This window comes from Alligator sinensis, unplaced genomic scaffold (genome assembly GCF_000455745.1).
Source record: "Alligator sinensis unplaced genomic scaffold, ASM45574v1 scaffold1621_1, whole genome shotgun sequence".
Lineage (NCBI taxonomy): Eukaryota > Metazoa > Chordata > Crocodylia > Alligatoridae > Alligator > Alligator sinensis.
Window position 1 is genome coordinate 36,595 of NW_005843006.1, and position 26,566 is coordinate 63,160.

The window sequence follows — 26,566 nt, forward strand, 5'->3', positions numbered from 1 at the left end:
ACTTTATATGGGTATTGTGAAATTTTTACTTCATCTACTAAATACTTTTAAAAATCTCAGATGGAATGATGAGCATGGCTCATTAAGAGCAAATTAGTTCTAGTTTGTCATTTTGATGCAAAGAGAAAAATAAACATGTTTGTATTTATTTCAAATAGTTTTAATATGTATGAAGTGCTAGGGATGATGAAAGCAGCATTTTAAATTTTAGATTCTAGTTTAGTTATAAAAATGAACTTTCTACTTTAGATTATTAAAATGTTTCATGACTAATTACTACTAAAATGATGCTACAAGGTCTAAAACATGTATTTTCAAGGTATGTGATTCTGGCTGTTCCCTAAATTGTTTTTATTAGTGTTAAACCAAGAGCACCACTGTGTAACAGTCACTTTTGCAGAATATTGCTACTGTTAAACATAGTATACTTACCTGTGAAACCAGCATATTTTAATGACCTGTTTCTCAGAATATTAAAAGTAATCACCTTTATGGAATTAAAAAGAAAAAGATGTATTGTTCCTGCCCTTTGCAGAATAAGTACAGGTAGGAGGAACTCGACTGGATTTTGTTGTAGGTTATCAAGAGAATAGTTAAGTACAGGCAGTCCTCGACTTACAACATTTTGAATTACAATGTTTCACACTAACAACATTTAAAAATTGATACCCTGTTTCAACTTTGATATCAATTTTGACTTTACTACGTTTGATCCAATGCCACGCCACACCAGCAATCAAGTTCGCTGCGTTGCCTATCTCCCTGGAGAACATCTGTCCAAACTTCCTGGGACACTTTCTTTAAGAAAGCAGACGAGACTCCAGAAAACCTGCAGCCAAGATCCTGAGAAGATTCCAGCGAAGAACCCTTCAGAAAGTCCAACCAAGAGCCCTTCAAAAAGTACAGCAAAGTCACCTCAAAGAAGTCCTTCCAAATCAATATGATGCTATTTACAATATAAATACATTAATGTAGCTATATTAGACATCTATAATTGACTGAGTACAACATTCTGAGTTATTTTTGGTGAAAATAGGGTATCAGGCCTTGGTTCAGGAACTAGTTTCCCATTTATAATATTGTTTCCTATGGGAAAATTAGATCCGAGTTGCAACATTTCAACTTAAGACATGGTTTTCAGGAACCAATTGTGTTGCAAGTCCGAGGACTGCCTGCAAGGTTCTTTATTGCTGATAACATATGAGAAAAGAAAGAGTCCAGCTTGAGTTTCAGATTCCAGGAAAATGAGGAAAAAGCATTTCTAAACCGAAGCAGTTTTGGTTTGAAAATCAAGGAGCCTGCAAAAACATGGACTTGTTTGATGCCACTTTTAGTCAGTCTTTAGACTGAAATAATTGCTTCTAGGTACAGTTTTGAATATTTAGAAAATTAAATTCATTAATATGTCCTCAAAGACATTCATTATTATGTCCTCAAAGACAAGTTGGAATGAGTTCATCAGAGAGTGTCAATAATGATTAAAAACCTAGGATGTAGGATTTTCCATTGTAAGAAAAGGCTGGAAGATTTGGAATTATTTAGTCTACCTGAAGGTAGTTATAAAGAGATTGTGGTGGAATATTCTCAGTAGTTACAGGGAATAGAATAAGAAATAGGGATCTTAAATTGCAAGAGGGGAAATATAGGTTGGATACTAGTAAAAAAAAATTCTCACTACAGGAGTGATTAAACATTGTTAACAGGTTGCCTAGAAATGTTGTGGAATCTCAATCCTTGGAAGCTTTTAGAAGTAGATCAGACAAACATTTTACTAGAATGGATTAGTCAGGGACAATCCTGCCATGAACCAGGGGGTTGGACTAGATCAGGAATCAGTAACCTATGATTCATAGCCTTGATCTGGCCTGCCAAGCAATTACATCCGGTCTGCAAACCCAGGACATTGGCAGCAATTTGGTGCAAAGGGAGGTTGGCAATTTGGCAGCAGGTCAAGAGTGGGGTGGGAACAACAACAGCAGCTGTGTTGCAGGTGGTATCTCCCTTTAAGGGACTGAGCTCTGTTAATTGCTAAAAGTGAGGAGGACTTTAAATTAGGTTTGCTGGGGGATGGAGACCAAAGCCCTGAGGTAAGTGGGGAAGTGGGAGACTTGGAGGAAGAGCAAGCAGGAGTGGGCAACAGAGGAGGTGCTCTCATACTTCCTGAGAAATCAGGACAGTTACCTCAGGTGCCTGTACACAAATGCACAGAGCCTGGGAAACAAGCAAGAAGAATTGGAAGTCCTTGCACAGTCATGGAACTATGATGTGATTGAAAGAGACTTGGTGGGATAGCTTGCATGACTGGAGCACTGTCATGGATGAGTACAAACTGTTCAGGAGGGACAGGCAAAGGAGAAGAGGAGGAGTTGCACCTTATGTAAAAGAGCCATATGATTGCTCAGAGCTCCAGTTTGAAACTGGAGATAGGTCTGTTGAGAGTCTGGGGGTTAGAGTTAGAAGGGAGAGCAACAAAGGTGCTGTTGTGGTGGGGGTCTGCTATAGACCACCAGACCAGGTGGAAGTGGTAGATGAGGCTTTCTTCAAACAGCTAGCAGAAGTTTCCTGATCACAGGCCCTGGTTCCATCACCCTGACATCTTCTGGGAGGGCAATACAGCAGTGTGCAGGCAATGCAGGAAGTTTTTGGAGAGTGTTGGGGACAACTTTCTGGTACAAGTGCTGGAGTGGCCAACTAGAGGCCATGCTTTTCTTGACCTGCTGCTCACAAACAGGGAAGAATAGGTGGGGAATGCAGTAGTAGATGGCAACTTGGGCAGCAGTGACCACAAGATGATAGAGTTCAGGATCCTGAGGAAAGGAAGGATGGAGAGCAGCAGAGTAAGGACCCTGGACTTCAGAAAAGCAGACTTTGACTTACTCAGGAAACTCATAGGCAGGATCCCCTGGGAAGCCAGACTGAGAGGGAGAGGAGTCCAGGAGAGCTGGCTGTACTTCAAAGAAGCCTTACTGAGAATGCAGGAACAAACTATCCCAATGTGCAGGAAGGCTAGCAAGTATGGCAGAAGACCAACTTGGCTTAGCAGGGAACTCTTAAGTAAACTAAATCACAAAAAGGAAGCTTATAAGAAGTGGAAACTTGGACAGATAAGTAGGGAAGAATATAAGAGCATTGCTTGGGCATTCAGGGATGAAGTCAGGAAGGCCAAAGTGCAATTGGAGTTGCAGCTAGCAAGGGACATAAAGGCTAACAAGAAGGGTTTCTACAAGTATGTCAGTGGCAAGGGGAGAATCAGGGAAAGTGTGGGTTCCTTACTGAATGGGGGAGGCAACCCAGTGACAGAGGATGCAGAAAAGACTGAAGTGCTCAATGCCTTTTTTGCCTTAGTCTTCACAGGCAAGGTCAGCTCCCAAACTACTGCACTGGGCAGCACAGTCTGAGGAGGAGGTGAGCAGCCCTCAGTGCTGAAATAACAGGTTAGGGACTATTTAGAAAAGCTGGACATGTACCAATCCATGTGGCCTGATGGGATGCACCCAAAGATGCTGAGGGAGTTGGCTGAGGTGATTGCAGAGCCATTGGCCATCGTCTTTGAAAACTCATGGCAATCAGGAAAGGTTCTGGATGATTGGAAAAGGGCAATCATAGTGTCCATGTTTAAGAATGGGAAGGAGGATCCAGGGAATTATAGACCAGTCAGCCTCACCTCAGTTCCTGGAAAAATCATGGAGCATATTCTCAAGGAATCCATGTGGAGGAGAAAAAGGTGATTAGGAACAGTCAGCATGGATTCACCAGGGCAAGTCATGCCTGACTAACCTGATTGCCTTTTAGGACGAGGTGACTGGCTCTGTGGATGCAGGGAGACCAGTGGATCTGGTGTACCTTATTTTTAGCAAGACTTTTGATTCTGTCTCCCACAGCATTCTCGTAGGCAAGCTAAGGAAGTATGGGCTGGATGAATGGACTGTAAGGTGGGTAGAAAACTGGTTGAAGCATTGGGCCCAAAGAGTAGTAATCAATGGCTTGGTGTCTAGTTGGTAGCTGGTATCAAGTGGAGTGCCCCAGGGGTCGGTCCTGGGGTTGGTTTTGTTCAATGTCTTCATCAACGACCTGGAAGATGGCATAGAGTGTACCCTCAGCAAGTTTGCAGATGACACCAAGCTGGGGGGAGTAGTATATATGCTGGAGGGTAGGGCTATGATTTAGAGTGACTGAGACAAACTGGAGGTTGAGCCAAAAGAAATCTCATGAGGCTCAAGAAGGGCAAGTACAAAGTCCTGCACTTAGGATGTAGCAATCTCATGTACCAGTACAGGCTAGGGGCTGATTGGCTGGGCAGCAGCTCTGCAGCAAAAGACCTGGGGATTACAGTGGACAATAAGTTGAATATGTGCCAGCAGTATGCCCTTGTTACCAAGAAGGCTGATGGCATACTGGGCTGCATTGGTAGGTGTGTTGCCAGCAGGTCAAGGGAAGTGATTATTCCCTTCTATTCAGCACTGGTGAGGCCAAATCTGGAGTACTGTGTTCAGATTTGGGCACTCCACCACATTGAGAGAGACAAATTGGAGATTCTAGCAGAGGGTGACAAGTAAGGGAGCTGAGGGACTTGACTTATGAGGAAAGATGATAGAGCTGGACAGTTCTCAGTGGTGGCAGAGGACAGAACAAGGAGCAGCAGCCTCAAGTTGCAGCAAAGGAAGTTTAGGTTAGATATTAGGAAGAATTTACCCTCACTAGGCGGGTAATAAAACACTAGAATGGGTTACCCAGAGAGGTGGTGGAAGCTCCATCCTTGGAGGTTTTCAAAACTGGGCTAGACAAAGCCTTGGGTGGAATGATCTAGTTGGGGATGGTCCTGCTTTGAGCAGGGGGTTGGACAAGATGACCTCCTGAGGTCCCTTCCAAACCTAACTTTCTATGATTCTGTGATTCTAATTTGGTCTGTCACTTCTAAAAGTTGCCAACACCTGACCTAGATGATGTCTTGGGGTCTTTTCCAGTCCTGTTTTTCTATGATTGTACCTCAAGCCTTTAATCTAAAAGATCCTTAAATTAGTTTAGAAACATTACAAACTCAACTACTAGACCAGGGGTTTTCAAACTTCTTTAAGGAGTGTACCCCTTCTGGGTTCACTTCTGGTGGATTTGGGGGGAGGGGCTGGCAACAGTGGCCAGCTGCAGAGCAGGGGGTGGTGGTCCAGCAGGGGCTGGACGCAGAGTGGGGTCAGAGCTTGCATGTGACGGTGGCACGGGGTGGTGGATGACAGCAGCAGCTGCTGCATGCGAGCCCCCCCCAACTGCCCCACATCCAGCTGGCTGGGCAGCGCCTTTGTGGCCTGCAGAGGGGAGCCACTGCCCTTGCCCTCCTCTGGCCCTGCTCCTGGAAGGTGGCGGCATGGGGTGGTGGGTGGTAGCGCTCCGTCCCCACCCACCTGCGCGTACCCCTTAGCCCCTTTCCAAGTCCCCCCCCCCGTGTATACCCCGTAGTCCCTTTCCAAGTACCTGTGGGGATACATGTACCCCCAGTTGACAACCCCCCTATACTAGACAAACAAGAATGAATTAATTTAGTCAAGTGTTTTCCTGTATGTATTCAGTCACTACTGAGGAGACAAAGGAAAGTTTTGTTTACACTAGGGAAAACATTGTTTCTTTGCCAGCACGGGTAGTCTGTGGGAATTTTACTCTAGACTGTCTGCTACCAGTGCTTTGGCCACCATATCAGATGCATCTGTGGATTAGGTGACACAGTGCAAGGGCCCTTATTTCCTGTTACTCCAGTAAGGGAGAGGTGTCGTGCTTCAGAGGGGATAGGACTCCCTTTTAAAACCCTTTTTATTGTTCAGAGAATTTTCACCCGGGTCATATTTGTTCATAATGAGAATTGCTTTTTTCACATATTCCTTGCTTTTTACTGTTACCACAACCATTGGACTTCCCTCCAGCCTATTAAACACCAACTTTCTTTCTCATTAGGCCCTTAAGCTCTGGTCATTGCAAGTCATATGGGAGATTATTAATAAACTCTTTTTTACAGTTCATAGTCTTCTCCCTCCCGAGTCCTCACCCTTTGAATTGAAAAGGCATTTCTTCCTCTCTTTATCTGAAATCTCCCTTTTTTTCCTCCTCAGGTGGTCCAGGGATGCCTTTTACCTTTCTTGTTGTTACCATCATCTCCTGATCCTGCTTCTGCTCTTGCTGTAGCAGAAGTTGAGGCTGGCTCTTTGTGTGCCTTCTTCCCCTTCTAGTAAAGTTTGATATCCTCCCATGGGGGCATGCCCAAAATCTTGGGAAACACTGGTATAAGTAATAGCAGTCTAACAGGCATGATTCAAGAAAAAAAGAATCAGTAGACATTATTTTTTGATGCCTCCTATGAAAAAAAACCCCTATTACAGACATTTGCCCTACCTCAGCGGTTCCCAAACTCTGACAGATTGCACACCACCAATTTAAAATAATATGACCTTAAGTACCATCAGCAAATTTTTGTCATAAAGTAATTATAATAAGTCTGTTAATGCGTACCATTGATAGGATGTCTGCGTGCTACTGGTGGGACACATACCACAGATTTGGAACTGCTGCCCTACATTGATCAGTAGTCTTTCTGTTGCTCTTGTTTGTCTTAGAAATACTTAGAGTGGTTATTTAACTCTCCCTATATGTTCTCTAGTTTCAGGCCCTGGACAAGGGCAGGGTTCAAATTTAAGGGTTTAACACCAACAATAGTTTATTTAAAAAAAAATAAAAAAGTCAGTTGTTAGTAAAAGGTTTGTAGATTGCTATTAAAAATAAAATTCTTAGGTTGGCAACCCTGCCTGACTGCATCAGTGGTTTTACACTGTGCTGCCCCCCCCTACCAGAAGTCTCCTACATACCCCAGTCCTCTGGTACCCCCAGCTGTACTCTGCACTGAGCTGCTCCCCTCAGCCCACTTCCCACCATGGACCCTCAAAGAAGGACTACTCTCTGCTTACCTGAAACCCAGTGGTGTTACATGCAGGTAGGTGATCAGCAGCAGCACATGGCTGGGAGTAGGAGGGGGGCTACAGGCTACCAAGGCTTGGGAGAAGACTCTGTACAGGGTGCTGCACTCCTGCTCATACCAGGTGGTATTTCTGTGCTCTGTCTGTGCATCAAGGCTTGTTTCCAGTCTCGATCATACTAGCTTGAATCAAGCTCAAGATTTCTTAGTTTTTATGGATGGCTCTGCTTTTCATTAATTTTGTGGACAGACATTCTTAGACATTTTTTACAGACTGTGCATAATTTTACAGACAGTTGGAAATCCTGGAATTAGTTCACATGTCTCACCATCTTGCCATTACTAGACTGCAGCTGACACCCTAGTGACTCTGGTATAGACCTTTTAAAGTGAGTTTCTAGCCTATTGATTTTAGTGAAAGTTTGAGACTCCAATCCAGGTATAACAGTGGTTTGAAACAATAAAGCAAATAAAAGACCACAATTTGTCATTTGGTTTAAAAATCTTGAGATGTTAAATGTAGACATAAGTTTCTTAGGGGTCTTAGTCATCATCCGTTTGTGAACTCCAATTCTGAGATGGTTTTATTTTATGCTTTTTAGGGATGTATATTTTTAAATAAATTGAAGGAACATTTAGGTTGTGTCTAGAATGCTGTTTAAGATCAGCCTTAAGGTTATCTTTAAGTTAATACTCACCAGCCATCTATAGTGAAAACCCCTAAGCAGAACCCCTGAGGCAGTGCAGTCTGATACTGGAAGCAATCCTTAACTTCAGGGCTTGAGGTTAACCCTACCTCCTATATCCTTTTCCTAACAATTTTGTGTTAGAATTCACTTGGATACTGAAGGTCTGGAGTACCAGAGATCTACCAGCAACAATCCCATAATAATCCTGTTCCTGAATTCTGGCCCTGCACTCTACTTTCTTTCTCTGTGACCCATACTTAGAGCCAAGAACTAAAGGAGAGACGAGTAGTCCTTGTATTGATTTCTAGAACTGCTTGAGAAGCAGAAGTGCCATGTGCAGTAAGTCTCAAGGTGATAAGTAGAAACGGAGGGGCATTTTATGTGGCTTGGATTAATTGAAGTTAGTTTAAACACAAATTTGGTCTTAAAGCTGTGAAATCAGTTGCTCAGTACTCAATGAGCAACTATTCAGTATTCTGTTTTATCCTAGCTGCCTCCATGTGATCCCTTGTGGGGTTTTCTGCACACTGAAACCCTTCTCTTTCTTGAGTCTCCTGACTCAATCACTATACTGTGCGGGCCGCCTCCCAATCCCATCCATGCGGCCATGTGTGGGCTAGGAGCGGTATGCGAACCCATCTTTGTGCACGCAGGCTGTGGCCAGCAGCCCGGGCACGCGGGGTCAAAGAAGACGGGTGGCGAGCTAGAATTAGTTACGGACGCGTAATGGTTGATTAAAAGATTGTTTACTTACACCAAAGATGGTCATGGTATAGGCTGGACAGTTTTCCAGGCTCAGCTCCGCTTAGAGCTTGGACTCCGACAATTGACCCCGGAGTTGTTGAAGCTCCGCGGGTTCGGCTTGGTAATTGGCCCCAGAGTGGTTGAAGCTCTGCGGGTTCGGTAGTTTCAAAAGAAAGGGATACGTCTTAGGATTGCGCTCGGTGATGGGGAGAGGCTAGAGGCCGTTTGGCCCCCGGAGTGGTTGGAGCTCCGTGGGTTCGGTAAATCGGCCCTCTATTGCCCTCTTAAGGAGAAAAAAAAAGCTGGGTTTGAAGGGATTAGCAGCGCTTAGAAATCTTCACGCTCTTTCTCCCAAACTCCAGTTGCTTTCTCTCTCTCTCCAACTTGGGCGGAAACCACCCAAGCTCTTTATACGGCTAGCAAGCCAATCGCTAGGTGCCACGTGTGCCTATATTAAGATCGGTCAATAATGTGGCACGAATCTCAATACAAATGGCGGGAACTCCTTTGCACCTTGCATCACTATGATGCAAAAGAAATGCACCATGCAAAGAAGGCTATAAACGGCGGGAAATACTCTTTTGCACGCGGGTTCTCCTATTGCAAAAGACAACTCCACCGTGTAAAGAAGCTGCAATTTGGCGGGAACATAATTTAGCGGTGCCGAAGCACACAAAAACAAAAAACCACAACTTTGGGTTGTGACATATACAACTTCTTACTTCTTCAACAAATGAGTCAGACCCTCCAGGCAACACCCTTGTTAGTTGTTTTATTCCCAGAGCACTGCCTTTCTTGGGTATTGAATGGGGTTGTGTACTCTGGAAAAAATAGTAATCTTGTAATAATATCTTTTCCAAAGGGACTTGGGCAACCTTAATTCTGGCATTTCCTAACTTTAAACTGCTTGATTTTGCAGGCATAACATTTTGTTTATTGTGGTTGTTTTGTTTGTTTGCTTTTAATGCAATTATTTAGGTTTTTCAAAAAAGCAGAGAGGAAAATTTTGTCCTCCCTTCTCCCATTTAAATTCCATTAGGTGGAATTATTTTGAATCTCAGGTAGGTCATCAGCACAGTTGGAGTCTTTACGTGCATCATATAAGTCATAAAGTAAGTCAGGGCTGTCCAGCATCTAAGGAAGGGATCCCCAAGCTGCCATGAATGGGGATAGTCCCATGGAGATGGAGCCTGACTGGGCTGCGGGGCGAGCATGCCTCCCTCCACTGTCCAGCTTCTAAGGCTTTGGGGCAGGTTGGGGGCTTCTAAGGGGCTGCATGCTGTGTGGGCCACCAGTTGTACTGCCCTGGAATAAGTCATAGAAGATGACCTCTTGTTCCAGTGTTGGACCTAGATATGGGAGAAAGAAGAAACACTGGAAAAAATTGGCCATTTCCTGAGAGTAGAGGAATGTTAAAGCTTAGGAGGCCAGGTTCTGAAGGAAGTAGATGCTAATAATGGCATGCCTTTCTGCCTCTGGCTTCTTAAGTCTGTCCCTGCCTTAGTCCTTTCTTTTTTTTCTTTTTTTAACTATACCGTACTGTCTTTCCTAGTCGTGATACCCATTCCTCTGTGTTCTAGCCAGCATATTCTTGTGTTTCCTTGATGCTTGGTCAGTGCTTCAGGGTGTACTGAAAGTGCAAAAGAAACTCTTATTTTTCATAGCTGGTCCTGTGCCAGAGTGGCCAGCCTTTTGGAAGAAACAATTTCTGGGGAAGTTGTTCTTGTCACTTGCAGTCCCTGGTTGGAATATATTTAGTGCCAAATTGGACAAGTTTGGTGTTTGAGCTGTAGCAGCCTCTCTTCAACATGTGGTACCATAGAATTTTCAGAGGCCAGAACTTGACAGTAAGACAGGTATGATTAGGGTTTTTGTTTTTGTTTTTAAATTCAGTGGCATGTTTTTGATAGTTTAATTAGTTTATAAATAAATGACTGCTCCAAGAAAGCATTTTCTTAAGATATGAACTAATCCCTTTCTAGGATGAATGAATTGTGCATTTTTCATCTTTTCATTCCCTAAGGACTGGGTTTTTTGAAAAAGGACATGCTTAATTTTGTTATGCATCTGTGCTTAAATTCATTAATTCATATTTTTATGAATATAAAACACTGAAAAAATAAATATCCATTTAGGGACCTCACATTTGAAAATATGAGTGAATTTTTGTTTCACTTTTTCTCTTACGATTATATATCAAACAATGCAATTGCAGAATTATTTTTTATCATAAAAGTAATCCATCTGTTTCAATTCAAATTAATACACTTTTAGTTCAGGGAAGTGGTGCCACTGCAGTTTGGATATGCAGTAGTAATTAGGCTAGAGTTCTGGCTTCCCAGTTCTTTCTCTAAGCTGGCTGCTGCTTTAGGTAGCCTCGCCTCTGTCACCTGAGACTGTTTTCTTTGTGTTGGCTATGCAACGGCAACTCCTCCCTCCCTTCTGGCTCAGCAGAGCTTCTTAACTTGGCTGTACCCTACTGCTCTGCAGAGCAACGAGAACAGTTAGTCTTATCTGACAAAAAGAAGATTCAATGGCTTGCCCAGCAGGAAAGGCTGAGTCCAATTCCTCCTCCTCCTCCTTCTCCAAAGTCAGCCAACTATAATGTGGAGGTGGATGGGCGGAGAAGAGATTTGGAAAGGAGAAAAGGAGAGGACATTGGAGAAAATCCTTTATTCTCCAATTTGACATCTAAATGTGGCTTTTCCTTTCCTAGATTTGCCAATGTTCAGACATTAAAATATATTAAATAGGAAATGTTTAGATGACAGATCGGGCCTAGGAAGCTCAAAGAAGGGGAGCATTTGATTTAGGTTTCCAGAACAGTAAGCCATATCCTTTTAAAGTCTACCATGAGTGTTTCTGTGGGACTGGCTGCATGGGGGAATTGCTAATGAGCTGTAGCCTTTCACCTGTAGTCCACATTGTGAGTCCTGCCAAGATGAGCAACAATTTAAGTCATTTCTGTCTAATGGATGTTTGGTAGCCTGTCTATTAGGCTAGATACAGACACTCTGAAAGCCTGAGGCAGAATCGATCTAAGTTACGTGGTTTACTCTAAATGCCTTGGGTTAGATCAGGAGCAAACAGAACACACGCTTGCCCTTTTCTGGGGGGCAGGGCAAGGGGTAGGCATGCAGGCTTCCTGCACTGGCTGAGTCCAGCAGGTTGGGGGCACTTCTGCATGCCTCCCAGCAGTCTTCCCAGGCTGCTGGACACCGCAGAGGGCAGCCAAGCAGCTGGGCCACCCTTGATTGCTTGCCCAGTGAGCACGCCTGCTCCTGCTGCCACGTTCTCAGCCACAAGCATCTATAAGCTGCAGGCAGTCATTGGAGGGAGGCATGCTTGGCCTGCAGCCCAGTCAGGCTTCATCTCCATAGGACTATCCCCGTTCATGGCAGCTTAGGGATTCCTGGGCTTTGTCCGGTGGCCCACTCCAGACAGGTAGGGATCAGGGCTTATGAGCTGCTGGGGACAGGTGGTGCCAGTGGGGCACCCCACATTCCTGGCCCAGGTTGGCAGGCCACAGTGTTCCCTTCCCCTGTCCCGGTTCTGTGTGAGGCCTGGGACTCATGCGCTTGAGCAGCTCTGGGAAGGGCTCAGGGATTCCTCCCTTCCTTTCTCCCCACTTCCAAGCCAGCGATGAGTTTGTGGCAGAGCTCTGGTCCCAGGGGGTGGGGTGGAGTGCGTGGGATTCTAGCACTGAGATTGGTGAGGGCAGTGGGTCCCTCAGTAGGCCAGGCGAAGCTGGCAGCCACCTGTCCTCTGCCTCTCCAGAGAGCATTGTCAAAGACAGCATGGAGGGGAATCATTGGGAAGGGTTTGGCAGAGACAAAGGCAGATGTGCCCAGCCAGGTGAGTCTGGGTAGGGCAGAGCCTGGCTACAGTGCCAGGGGCTGGTGAAAGATCCCAGGAAAGGCTCTGGCACACACTCATTGTATGCTTTCCAGATCAGGATGTTGGTTCAGGACTCTCCAGGCAACTGCCATGTACCACAGGTTGCTGGGGACCTCTGAGATGTACCATGGTGGCTCTGGAAGCAGGGCGGGAGGGGGAGAGAAGCTGTGCAGAGCTCATGGCTGGTGCAGAGTGGTGCTCACCTCGCCCTATCTGGGGTTTTGTCCTTTGTTCCGTTGATTCACTCTGTTCCCAGGCACTGCCACTGTCGAGGTCAGGGGAAGGGAGCTGGTGAGGCTGCTGATGTGATTGTGCTGGAAACGAGTCCACTTGAGCCAAGCCAGTCCAGTTGGCAGCAGGCAGGTTCGGATAGGGACTTGCCCAGCTCCCTGTGCTGTGGCTCCTGTTTCTGCACTGAAATTGTCTCTGTCTGCCTCCCTCCTCCCCACTAACCTGCCTTCCTCAGGGATCGGCTCCCTGTGCCTCTACAGGAAGGGCTTTTGCTGGGAACTCAGAGCTGCCTCTGGTTGGGTGGAAGAGTTGGCAGGAGGGAGAAATCATCTGAGCCCTTCCCAGAGCTGCCTCCAGTTCACGGGTCCCAGGACTTGGAAGGAACTGGGACAGGGGATGGACACAGTTCTCTGCTGACCCAAGCTGGGAATGCAGGGTGTGCAGCTGGCACTGCCTCCCTCCTGGCAGCTTATGAGCCCCACACTCTCTTTCCACCTCTGTCTTACCCGGGGCTGATAGCTGGCAGGAGATGGGGCTGGGGACAGAGGCTTTGCTGACTTTGCTCTGTGACAGCCTGGGGGCATGACTTGCTGGGTGCTCAGCCAGAGCTTCTGAGTGCAGACTGAATTCCAGTGTGTCTCCCTGCAAAGCGGGGGCTGGTGGGGGTCCGCAAAGGAGCCTGGGATGCCAGTGGACAGCCACCTAACTTGATTCAATAGGGGATCTGGTACAGAAGTTTGATGCACCACACTAATCTAATTCACATAAGTCTGAGTGCATGTTGATCCAGGACTATCTTGTATCAGGTTCTGCCATTTTTAGTAATCTGTGCGCCGTGAGCTTCTGTGCAGTTACAGGTTTGGTTCCATTTCTGAGCGTTTGGAACTGTGTGTAATGTCCGTACCTAGCCCTAGATAAGTTTGATGAGACCCAGTTCTAGTTCTTCTGTAACGTGTTCACCTCCATGCTTGACACTAGATTCTAAGCTTTTTGGGACAAGGGCACTCTCTCACAATGTGTTTGTAGAATGTTTAAGCATGAAGGAGCCTCAGTCTTATGCGGATCATATTGTAGGGTTCAGAGTCCTCTCCCTCTCTATAAATTTGCAAGTGGCAGCCGTGCTGTAATGTACTGAAGCTTGCAAAAGGAGTTAAGAAACACGAAGAGGGGGAAAAGCACACAATTTTGTCCAAAATCATGAAATAAAAAGTATTAAATTCCTGACTGTTTGATATTGTACTCATGATTTTCAGCTTTTGAGATTGACAGCACTATAGTATTAATGCTAGAAGTGTTTGAGCTCTGTAAGCCCTTGACTTCAATGGGACTGTACATTTAAAGACAGATTAGAAAAACATTTGTCTGGAATGATTCTGACAGGATTGATCCTACCTTGAGAGGTAGGTTAAACATGATGGCTCCTTGTGATCTCTTTCAGATTTATTCAATCATGGGCAAGCACCGTAAAAAAGTTAAGTGTGTGCCAGAATTTTGTGGGTGAAAGCTAGTGTACTGCGCACAATTAACTAATATAATCATTCATCATTGACCACAAGATGAACATGAGCCTGCAGTGCGATGCGGCGGCTAGTAAAGCGACCAAAACACTGGCTTGCATCCATAGATGCTTCTCAAGCAAATCCCGGGACATCATTCTCCCCTTGTACTCGGCCCTAGTGAGGCCGCAGCTGGAGTATTGCGTCCAGTTTTGGGCTCCACAATTCAAAAAGGATGTGGAGAAGCTTGAGAGAGTCCAGAGAAGAGCCACGCGCATGATCAGAGGACAGGGAAGCAGACCCTACGATGACAGGCTGAGAGCCCTCGGGCTCTTTAGCCTGGAAAAGCGCAGGCTCAGGGGTGATCTGATGGCCACCTATAAGTTTATCAGGGGTGACCACCAGTATCTGGGGGAACGTTTGTTCACCAGAGCGCCCCAAGGGATGACGACTAGGTTGAATGGTCATAAACTACTACAAGACCGTTTCAGGCCAGACATAAGGAAGAATTTCTTTACTGTCTGAGCCCCCAAGGTCTGGAACAGCCTGCCACCGGAGGGGGTTCAAGCGCCTACATTGAACACCTTCAAGAGCAAACTGGATGCTTATCTTGCTGGGATCCTGTGACCCCAGCTGACTTCCTGCCCTTTGGGCAGGGGGTTGGACTCGATGATCTTCCGAGGTCCCTTCCAGCCCTAATGTCTATGAAATCTGTCTATGAAATAATAATAGTGAAAATGGATTATTTATAGAGATGGTAATGTTGGAGTGAGGTGGTAGTGATGATGGTCTAGGAAATATGTGAGGCAAGGATTTTTGTGAATGAGATCTTTTATTGGACCAACTGCATGCTTGGAATGGACTTAGATAAGCTTTCAAATGCAGTGCATTTTCGTTCAGACTTCTTGCACCACATTTGAAAACTTGTCTTCTGGACCATCCTAACCAGGCAGTTGGTTCAGTGAAAGATATCATCCACAAAAATCCTTGCTGCTCATCTATTTCTAGAGAAATGTTTGAAATCTACCTATAGAGCTAAGGAAAATTCTCAGAACTAAATTACCTGACATAGTCTCTGGACAGGAAAGAGTTTAAGTTCATTGGGTTTAGTGAATTAAATTAATTACTGATTGCAAGCAGCTCATTAAAGGTTTCAGAGGTGTATCAAATACTTCTGCTGTGAAAACCTTGGTAGAACTTAGAGTTCTACTTCCCTTATTCCATACTTGCTCTTCCTAAAACAATCTAAAAAACCTGGGTACAGTAAATGATGGGTTTTTTAAAAAAAAGAAAGAATGCCCAAATATTTAAATAGGAATTTCATAGATAAGATTCCAGTAAAATCCAAACCTTAACTCTTATTTGTATTATACCTGTAACCCTGTGGCAAGCTTACATTCGTACCTTTTCATTTGTTTCATCATGCCTGTTCAGTTGTTTCTAGAACAAGTATGTCTTGACCATGACACGTATTAATGTAAAACCTATTTGCTAATTTTATAAGACAGAAGAAAGTAAAAACATGTTTAGAAAGCCCTTGGAAATATTTAATCCTCCATAGAATTACCCAATCTATTCAGAGAGAATGAAGTATAGAGAGATACATAACAATTGAAACAGTTTGAGGCATTTTAACTCTGAATTTCAAGTTTTCGAACCTTTCTGTTTCTGATAAATAGAACCTTAATGTAGGGTTTATCTGGCTTCCAAGCTTTTTGGATACCTTTATTGTTACAATTAATTTTCTTATGAGATTTTTAATAGAAGTAACACATGAGTCTTTGAAACCATAAATATAACAATTTTTTACAGAGATTGTTTCATAAGGAGTAAAGCCTTCATCTTCATATTGTTAGTTATTAGCAACCTTGGTAATTCCCTTGCAGTCTTCAAGATAGCAGTGGGATCTTACTAATAAGTTCCACCAGTAAGCCCAACCTGATAGCTTATGCATACGGAAGAAACACTTAAAAAAACCAACAAAACCCCTCTTTCTTCCCCACCTTCCCACTACTACAGAAGTACTTGTAAGATACTTTCCTAATGCTAGTTTCACACTGCTCTCAACTGTAGGCCTTGTTAGACCTTATGCTGTAAGCCAAAAAATGTTACTCGGTTTAGTGTGTTCAGCTTAGTGGATCAGTCTTGTAGTAAGGGGAAAAACCTGCTCTGACTGCCCTTCACTTGCACAGCTATGACTTGCAACTAGCGGCTTGGTGAGCCAGAGCAGGACCTGCTTGCTGCTCCTGCTAGGCAGAACGGGCCCACCACTGTGTTGGTTGCAGCAACACCAGAGGGAGCCTGTACACAAGCAGTGCGGGTGCTCCAAAGTGCTGTAATTACTTGGTTGATTGAGTCTTGACCAATTGAGGCTTGATTAATCAAGTCTTCTGGAGCGTGGCAATTACTGCACTGTAGCAGACTCTGGCATCACATGTATCAGCGTTCCAGCACTGAAAAATGGCTACTTTCTCAGGTCCCTTTGGCCTTGCTGAGACTGACACAGAGGCTCTGCGCTCCCCGAGAACAGCAAGCTGCCTGGACCCCTGTGTTGGAGGAGAGTAGGGCGAGTTTCCCCCACCCCCTGCTTTTTGTTGTCTAAGAGACCTGCGCTGCCTGTGACTGTGCTGGATGTCCCTGGCTCCCTGCATGTGTGGGGAAAAGTGAGTTTCTGATCCAGCTTGCTGCTCTCTCAGAGCCTGGCTGGCAGTGGCATGCGGGGTAAGCTGCTGGCTGGCCAGGTACTTCAGAGCAGCAAAAGAATCCTGTCCCATCCTTTCCTGAACATGTGCTGGGAGCTGTGGACACCCTGCCCAGTCACAGTGCAGCTGTGGTCTGCTGGGAAGCAACAAGCACAGGGGAATTCATCCCCACCCCGTGGTTGCTGCTGCTCAAAACCCAGGCTGCCTGTGGTCATGCAGGGTGTCCCTGGCTCCCTGCCTGTGGATTCCTCCCCCAATACCCAAGCTTGCAGCTCTCCAGGAGACCTGGGCTCTGTTCTAGTCAGGCAGGTCATCCCTGGCTCCATGCACACATGGAAGGGATTTCTTCTGTGTCCCCCTCTTTCCTCCCCCACTCTCCCCGCCCCCCCCACAGCTGCACTGTGCTTGTCACACTCCTAGAGTTGCTATGCTGGGTGAGTATAGCAAGCTGGTCCTTCCACTAACGCATGCAGGGAGCTGGGTACACCCTGCCTGGTCACAGGTAGCCTGGGTCTTCTGGGCTACAGCAAGTGTGGGGGCAGGGGGAGGGGGGTGTAGATTTCCTCTATGCTTGCTGCTTCCCAGCAGACTGGGGCTGCACTGTGGCCAGGCAGGGTGTCCCCAGCTCCGTGCACATTTGTAGGGAAGGAAAGAATGGGGCAGGATACTTTTGCTCTGCTTGGCTTGTGGTGCGGGCTCTGGAGAAAAGAAAGGATCAGGCCCCTGGGAGCCTGGCTGGTAGTGGCTCGAGGTGAGCTGTAGTTGGTTGGGCTCCTAGCTGGCCAGCTGCTGCCTGAGCTCTTGGGGGCCCGATCATTTTTCTTCTTCAGAGCCTGCCTTCTGTGCTGACAATGGCAGGAGTAGAGCTGGTCCAGGCGATGATGGGAGGCACCAGGGCTGCCGGGTACTCCGTGGCTGCCTCTGCCCCATGTTTCCGGTGGGGTGAGGTGCTATGTTGGGTCTTGCTGCACCTCGTAGAATGCTGGAGGACTTCAACTTGGTCATAATAGCTGTCGAGAGTGGCTATGTGGTAATGGACCAGGAGCAAAATTAGTTGGGTTAGAAATAATCCTGCCCTGGAGTGGCATAACTTTAAGACGAATAACAAGTGCTTTAAGCCACTTAAAGGTGTTAATGTGCAGTCAGTCCAGAGGTTAAGGTGCCTAAGCTTACTGTGTAACAAGGCCCTGTGTCTGCATATCAGTGCAGAGAGAACTAACTGCAAAGCTGTTTGGCTTTGCATTGGATGTCTTGGGGCAATTTAGGATCTCTCTGTCCTGGGATCTTAATGGTGAAGGATTTGAGCGTGAAAGTGCAAGCAGTAGACTATGGCTTTGATTCAGGAAAGAAGTTAAGCACATGTTTAATATTAAGCATTTGAGTAGTCTCACTGTAGTCACTGGGTAGGGGCAGCAGTGCAATAGAATCTGAAGCATCTAGTGATTTTTTTCAGAGGAGGAATGGATGGACAAATATTTTCTGAAAGCAGTAGTAGGATATTATGAAGAAAGAAGTGGGGAAGGGAAAGATTTGGATGGGGCTCAAGTAGATTTAAAATTAAGAATTGGAATGAAATATGAAGGATTTGTAAGAACAGAGATAAGAACATGAGAGATCCAAAGCAGAGAGACCAAGGACGTATCCCCACTAAGACAGGGAACTTTCCAGTGGAAGAGTTGAGAAAGGATTAGCTAAGATACTGGAATATAGAAGAGAAAAAAGGCCAGCCCGTAAGCAACAGCAACATCCAGTAACATGGGAGAGAGCATGGAGGTGTAACAGAAAGAAGGAGAGAAGAAGAGATGCTTCCTTTCAAGAAGAGGAGGAAAAAATGAGGAAGAGTAATAAAACAAAGGCAGAGTCCTAGACAAATGGGGAAAGCAAAAGGGGAATGGTAAGAGGGAAGGAAATGAGAAAAGGATGAATGAGGGAGAAACAATAAAAAAGAAATAATATACAAAATATTCTACATCTAAGTTTGTGAATATTTATCTGTGCTCTTCTACACAGGGATATTTTCGTGGATGATGTTCTTTTTCTCTGAAAGCTTGTGGGGATGGGAATAGATGGTTAGCTATTTTGAGCACATGTTGTAGGAATACTGTTGACTATCCAGTTTGAATTCTGTAACTAAATTATTGAAGTGGTCTTGGTTGTTACTTTTTTTAAAATTCTGCTTTCTCACTGGACAATTTGGAAATGTCTCTGGAATGGACATTGTGTGACTTTGGTTTAGGATTGCTCCCGTCCTCCATACACTTTCTCTTTTCTTTTCCTCTGTCTGTAATTAAGACGTATTTGAGGATCTGCTCACTTCCTTGAGGCACAGTCTTGTTCTCTAGAGCAGGGGTGGCCAACCTGCGGAATGGAAGCTGGTCACCGTGTGCTTGTGCAAAGATTCAAGGAGACGTATATTAACTTCTGAAGAGCTGCATGTGGCTTCAGAGCCAGAGGTTGGCCACCCCTGCTCTAGAGTATATGCTGTTGGAAAGGCACAGAGCCCTTTCTTAAGAAGCAAACAAAAAAACCAATGCTGGAGCTTGCCAGGAGGATCGTATTTTCCTGCCGCAGATGAAATAGTTCTTTTTCATATAATCTGTCTGTGCAAGTGGGGATTTTCATTCTTTTCATATAACTCATAAAAACTTATTCCTCCATTACCCCATTAAAACTTAGACTATGCAAAAGTCAGCATATATCATAAAAAGAAAATATATACATTTCCCTGATGACTATATATACCTGCAAATCCCCTACCCAGTTACTTAGTTCACGCTGCATAACATATTAAGTATCCTGCTTGAATAATTTTATATAATCAAGTCTCGAGAAATCCAGTTCATTGCCTACAAATTTGTTTTCAGGAGGCCTTATTGTTGTGGGAAGTTTTACCTTCTTTAGCCATATAGTGAACTCCCTCCAAAATGACATAAACTAATATTAAAAAAAAAAAAAGACACTGTAGCATCATAGTATCCACATGTGGGTTATACCAATATAAGCACCATGATTTTATATTTACACCAAAGCTATGTCTGTATAACTTCCCTGTGCAGACAATCCCAAATACCCTTTAATTTACAGTTAGGTGTTAGAGAGCTTTATTGAAAACAAAATATGTTACCAAATTGCCTTTCCAGTCCGTATGCATGCCATTCTGGTATGTAAGTTTAATTACTGAGTGTACCTCATTTCAAACTGACTGACTATCAAAATGCCATGTGTTACAGACTCCATGTTTCTGAAGCTGACATAATTTCAACTTGTGTATTCAAATTCTACTTTTAGGATGAAAATAAGGTGGATGAAAAGTCCCTCTTACAGAATATACTGGATAGGTATTATGGCTGAAACTTTGGTTCCCTTGAAATCAGTGTAAGACTTGCCATTGATTTAAATTGACCCATGATTTTGTTCTGCGTTTTTCTTCTTCATACTCTTCTAGGTGAGAAAGGAATGTTGAGCACAATGTTAGTGCGTTTACAGTTCTTTGACCAGTGGAAAATCGAATTCATCTACTTAGTTGGTTAATCCAATCACAGTGTGGAGATTAATTAAACTAGGCTTTTGCATTTCTGAATATTGATTTATATAAAATAGTGAAGTTCCCCCACTCTCATTATGCCCATGACTGCCTTTTTTTTAAAGAAAAAAAATCAGTCTTGTCCTGTCTGTGATAACTAACCTCTAAACAAAAGGACAGGCCATAAGTTTTTCTCGAGGCTGCATTGTCAATTGGCAGGAGGTGGACTTCTGACAGCAAATGGTTGATATCAATGAGTTAAAAATCATCATTGTTCTGTAGATGAAGAATATGTAGGTGATGGGTACCATATAAAAAGTTACATAGATATAAGTATAGTTAAATAAACAAAACAATACAAAAACACCCACCGCTTTTGGATTTCAGGCTGCTGCAGTGGTTATCTCACCACAGGAGCACAGAGAGTGGTAGTTGTGAGCAGACTGGTGGCATGGAAGGGTGTGATGGGTGTAATTGTGAATTACATAGAAGCACTGGATCACAACCCTGTGAGATTTACAGTGTCTACTACTACATTATAGAAAAACGGACTTTATACGGACTATGTTAGATGCTTTGTTCTGGCCATGGGCAGAGGGAGAACACTCCTTTCTCTCCTTTATAGGGGTTCTGTCCAGGGGAACAGATTTTTATCAACAGAGCATGCTATTATGAGTAAATGAATCCATCTATTTTGTAGTGTGGGGATTTTTGAAGCTTACATGACTATAGATATGCTTATGTAGAAACCTTTCTAAATATTGAAGAAGTAGCTAGTTGATTTAATTTCAATTTAATTAATTTTTTTTGAAGATCTGTAAGATTTCTCATTTGTTTTCAAGAGAATAGTGCAGTATGTAATGAGTTGCACATCAAACTTCTTTCCTTACTTGAACAATGTATGCTGTTTCGAAAATACCAAAATCTGGAATTATAAGTGATATGATGATTCACTGGTAACATGAATCATTGATAATTCTTGTGCCTGAAAAACTATGCAACCTTTTTCCTTCCAAGAAGAACACCTATTTTTGTTAAGCCCTATTGTTAATCAAATGGAAGAGATTGTCACCATACTCTTCTTGTTTTCTGATGAACACACTTCTTTCTACACAAGAAGAAGGTATAGCTTATGTACTTCCCTTGGAAATGAAGATCTATTAGATACCAGAATTCAAGTTTTATTTGGGGGGGAAAAAGTAACAAGTACCATGTGTCAACTTAAAATCTATACTTATTATGTGATTTTGTATGTAATACCGAGATTATTCTTTTCAATTAATTACACACTAGTAATATTTTAAAGACATCTAGAAAGCGTCACATATACATGTTATTTTCCTCCATTTGAAAATCTGAATAGCACCTGTAATTAAGGGAGAAAACTGAGCCCTGGAAGCTAGGTAGGACTTCCATCTATTGATCTGTGTAAACCCAGCTTACACTGTCAGGGGAGAAGCAGTCAACTGCTGAGCTGCTTTGTCACTGACATAAGCTGAGAGAGGATTTTTTTGTCTATACTGTTTATACACCAGTCTATAGACCTGCTGGCTGGTTGAATTTTAAAGAGTGCGGAGGTTTAAAGACTTGTCCCCTGAGGGATGCTCCTGCCAGTTGGGAAGCGAGCTGAGGCTGTTTTGCAGAAGTTTGTGCGTGTGTATTGGTTGGGGCTGGGGGAGGGGTGGGAGGCAGAGCAACCAGAAAGTAGCGTAGTTCATTTGAGTCTTGAAAATGTTGCAAAATGCACTGATAATTTTCACATTGTTCAGTCAAAACATTGAATTAATATTTCTGTTGTTTTCTTACTTGTACGGTAATTTATTCAGAAAAGATCCAGTTGGGAGATTGAGATGAATATTGCAACTGCTTTTACATAATGTGAAAGCAGTCCTACACTCACCAAGCAGCAATTAATATAGTCAATATTAAGTTAAAAATGCTGTGTGTAAACTAAGATATGTTAAAATCTGTGAATTGCCGAAGATGACAGAGTACTGAAAACCTGGGCTTCTAATTAGCATCTGTGGAATTAGAGTTTAAAAATAAATTTGTTTCCCTGAAGAAGGAAATTCAAAGTTTGGGAGCCTGAAAGAATAAACTGTTTGAAAATATTAAATAAATATTTCAATGATACGTTTACATTTTTTATCCTTTGGTTTGACTTCATTGTTTTCAGCTTTGGTTCAATTTTTATGATTTTATTTTATTCCTAGCTCTTCCCACGGTGGCCTCTCGTGCCAGCCATAAGAGGGGCTGAGCAATCATCTCTTCTAAGAAGAATAATATATGATGCTGTGTAGAAAGACATTTTTCATAATCAAGTCAGTTAGCATTACTTTCCAAAACATAGCATGTTACTTTCAAATTATTTTTATTTTTGCTCTCACAGTACATAGGAGTTTCTAAAACTGGTCCAGAACAATGGGCTTTCTTTTTCTTAAAATAAATCCCAATATAGTCTTCTATTGGCACGCACTATATACCTTTGAAAGAGTTGTAAATAATAATGCATGTAATACAGTATTTTAAAATACGCATACCTTAATGTTTAGTGTATGATTATTTTTCATGCATCTATGTATTGAATCTGGAAAATATTGAAAGGAAGTATGCAGTGTGGTCTACAGGAATTTATCTGCATGATTTTCACTCATGGAAACTGGTACCCCATCCTGTGAAGTGCTGAGTGCTCATTGACTTCAATGGGATTGGTGGGTGCTGTCAGTCAGAATCAAACACTTTTATCCCCACCTGTGTCACTGGAAATTTTCCGCTCGAAATCCTCAATCCTGCAAGCAGACAATCAGTGACTTGACTCTCATGTATCTATATGCTTCTGTATGTCCTGCATAATTTTATATTTTTATGTTTGCAAGATTGGTACAATAAGAAAATATAAATTCTCTGACCTAGCTACATTTTTATCATAAATTGTCTTCCTAAGTTGAAACATTTCACACAAGGGGGTGTTTTCCCAATTGGTTTGCTAGAAGCAAGGAATTAATTACTAGGGTTTTCTTTTCTTTTTTTTTTTGGTTGGAGTGGGGGTAGGAGCAAGAGGGAGGATTTTGTCCAGTCAGTGATATACTTTACTACTGATTTGTTGACAACTGATACAGTTGTTCTCTTCTAGAGAGATGCCTTGTAGTTTAAAAGAAAAGTATATTTTAATATTCAGTTAAGAGACATTTTTTTTGTCACTAAACAGCTTTTAAATATCCTTTTACATTAGCATCTGAACACTGCGGCACTGGTTATATTTTTCCTCTGTTAATAGTAAGGTTTGCTTGTGTATAACTTACAACTCTACCAAAGGGTTAACCATATAGATTTCTGCTTTGTACCAACAGAAGATTTTCATCCTTTTCAGCAATTGACTATGAAACATGTATAGAGTTGTTATACCTCTCAGTAATTCATTCTGCTGCCAACTTCATTCCCTTTTCTCTGCCTGCATTTTAATTGAAACAACATTTGTATTTTTGAGCCAGGATCTGTCAGAAGTCCCTGTGGCTAGTCTGTGGTACAAGTAGCAGCAGACGTGGCTTACCCATATGGTGCGGTGCTTCTTGTAAAATCCATATGGCCTTGTTGAAGGGAATCCCAGCGGGGATGTGAAGGGTGTTAATACCCTTCAGGCCAGGCCTTTCCCTCCTGGGGCTTCTATGGCATTGTCTTTGCAATCTGCCAAAGCACAAACTTAATTCCTTTTTAATAATCAATTATTTCAGTCAAGGAACGTGTGCTATATTTCTTGCAGCCAAATATTTTCTTGAATTTGATTTTCTGGCAAATAGAATACCAATTTCTCCTAGGATAAAAATATCAGAATCCTAACTTTCTTTCTTCTGTTTTTATAGGAAGTGCTGAACAGTGTGCCAAAGTTCTGCTTTCCCTTTGACATTGAAAGGTATGTGATACAATGGTCATGTATTTTAAAATAATTAACTCGCTGTATTTGTAATGTTTAGGGAAAACACTTTTTGCATGGTAAAATGTAAAAAATAGGAGCAAAAGTAAATGCACTGTGTCCCATATTCTTGCACCTGTGGATGAATAGAATAATGACTAATACAGTCAGTATGACCTATTTTTCCTTTGTTCTCCAAGTAGGTAGTTAGACACTGGTAGAAAAATATCAAAGCACAGTACATCCTTCATAGGATTTTAAGAATACTGTTTTGATATAGAACTACATCCTGCTTCCAACTTCCTCCAACCCAATTGTAAACACCATCTGTGTAATGTAAAGATACAAGATAGTTGCCTCCTGACCAGAGTTCTACAGAAATGGTGCAACATACTAAGATAGATGCTCCAGTTGTGCAGTTTAAATATATATTGTTTGGGTTTCATCTTATAGGAAAAATCAAAAGAAATTTAATTTCATACCAGTAATTAAATGGTATGAGTAACATTTTTTTTCCCTGAGAGTAGAATCAAGACATTTATATGTCAGCATTTTAATGTCAATTTTAGTGTGCCTTTGGCATTGTAGTTGCAAGTCATTTGAAAAGTTCATGCAAAATATTTTTATTAACTAAAATGTTTTTAGTTTGTCCACATGGTAAATGATGATTTAACCAGTTTTGTAGATGTATAGCTCAGAAAACTTGTGGTCTAATGTCTGTTTGAGGAAGCTGATATTGCTCCTGGTATGGATTTGGATAGTTTAATGTATGATGCATCCAGGTGTCATCCAGATCTAGAGGATCTCAGTATGGTATTAGCATTCGTTATATGGAGAGGTTTGAGCATAAAAAGTCACTAAGAAACAGAAGATAAAATGGAAACTTGTAGGTGAACTTGTGTTTTTTTTGTAGGGGAGTAGACAGGCTGGAGAGAGAGACAGAAACCTTACAGATACATATTTTATGAAGTAATTTGGCCATCTACCTTTTTATATCTTAAATTCCACTTAAATTATTTGACTTTTGAACTGATTGAACACATAATCCCTTATACAATTTTTATGAGTTAAACAACCATATTAGTGCTGTTTGCATTCCAGCATTTGAAATCTTTAAATTATTGTACTTAAAATAGGCACCCATATCTGTTTCAAAATTATAGTGAAGGTGTAGCATAGAAAGCAAATTTGGGATGACAAAAACAGGTGAGGTTCTGTTGCTGCCATCCAGTGGCAAAAACTTAATCCGTAACCATTGTCTTTCTCAAAAGGACAGTTATAGTGGTGTGTATGAAGCTGTAGTAACCCAACTTTTTTTTTGTGGAAACAAACCACCAAACACATTAATTAATGAATTAGTTTTAGAGCCTCTCCAGAAGAGGCTCCAGGCCACTTACAACGAATCCAGGTAAGTATAAAGACAGATAAAATATTAAAATAAAATAATATGTAGAACAAGCTCCCAAAACAGCATCCAAAATTTAACTCTGCCTGCTGAAGGCCTTTTTTAAAAATTAAAAGGCTGTATAACCATTCCAGATATCTATAGAAACATGGACATAGTATGTTTTTGTTTTGTTTGCTTGTTTGTTTTGATAGTATCTGTTGTTTGACTTCATATAGGTAGCAGGTAAAGCATTGTCTGTATTTTTGGTATAGCTTTTCTGCATGTTTCCATTTCACTGGGTTATTTTCAGTAGTTTAACTGTTTTCACAAAGTATTACCTATTTGTTTAAGATTTGATTTCAGGTATTATATCCAAAACTAAGGAAATTAATATTTTTTTTTAGTTTAGAACAATTGTCTATAACCCTTTTATTAATAGCTCTTGTGACCAAGGTCAGGTCATGGAAACTTGAAATTTGGCAGGGATATTTTCAGTAGCACATAGCTATGTCTTTAGTATATTGGCTGGAAATTGGACTTGATTTGGATGGGGTATAAATGCTTATATTGCTGGGGTGATCTGACCCCAAATTACTTCCTGACCCTTGGTCAGGGGGCTGGACCTGATGATCTCGTGAGGTCCCTTCCAGCCCTAATGTCTATGAAATCTATGAAAGGTTTAAATTTGTACTTTGTTTATGTACAAGCAGTAATATTACACTGAAGATAAAAAGTTACATTTGCTGCATGCTGTGGTCATCTCTATGATGCTTTATGGCTTTGAGGCATGGACGCTTAAGAAGTTAGGGAACAGAATTGAGCCACATGAAATGTGCTGCTTTAGGAGATTGCTGCATGTTTCATACACTGAGAACTGGACCAATGAGTCTGTCAAACAGCAAATTAGTCAAGAAATTGGAACCCACGAACTATTGTTGGAGGTTGTGTGGTGAAGGAAGCTGCAATAGTTTGAACACATCATGAAAAGGCTGGACACCCCTTCTAGCACCATGATGTGGGGCACAGTGGAGGGAA

General features: G+C 42.6%; 1 protein-coding gene across 1 annotated transcript in view; it reads left to right on the forward strand.

The window, feature by feature from the left end:
* Positions 1-26,566, forward strand: part of DENND1B (DENN domain containing 1B) — a gene marked incomplete at its 5' end in the record, with an annotated part of 194,116 nt that overhangs the window by 9,562 nt on the left and 157,988 nt on the right. Inside the window, one exon of the mRNA XM_006036702.3 lies at positions 24,095-24,144. Coding sequence (XP_006036764.1) covers positions 24,095-24,144 — 50 coding nt within the window. The remainder of the gene's footprint in view (positions 1-24,094; positions 24,145-26,566) is intronic.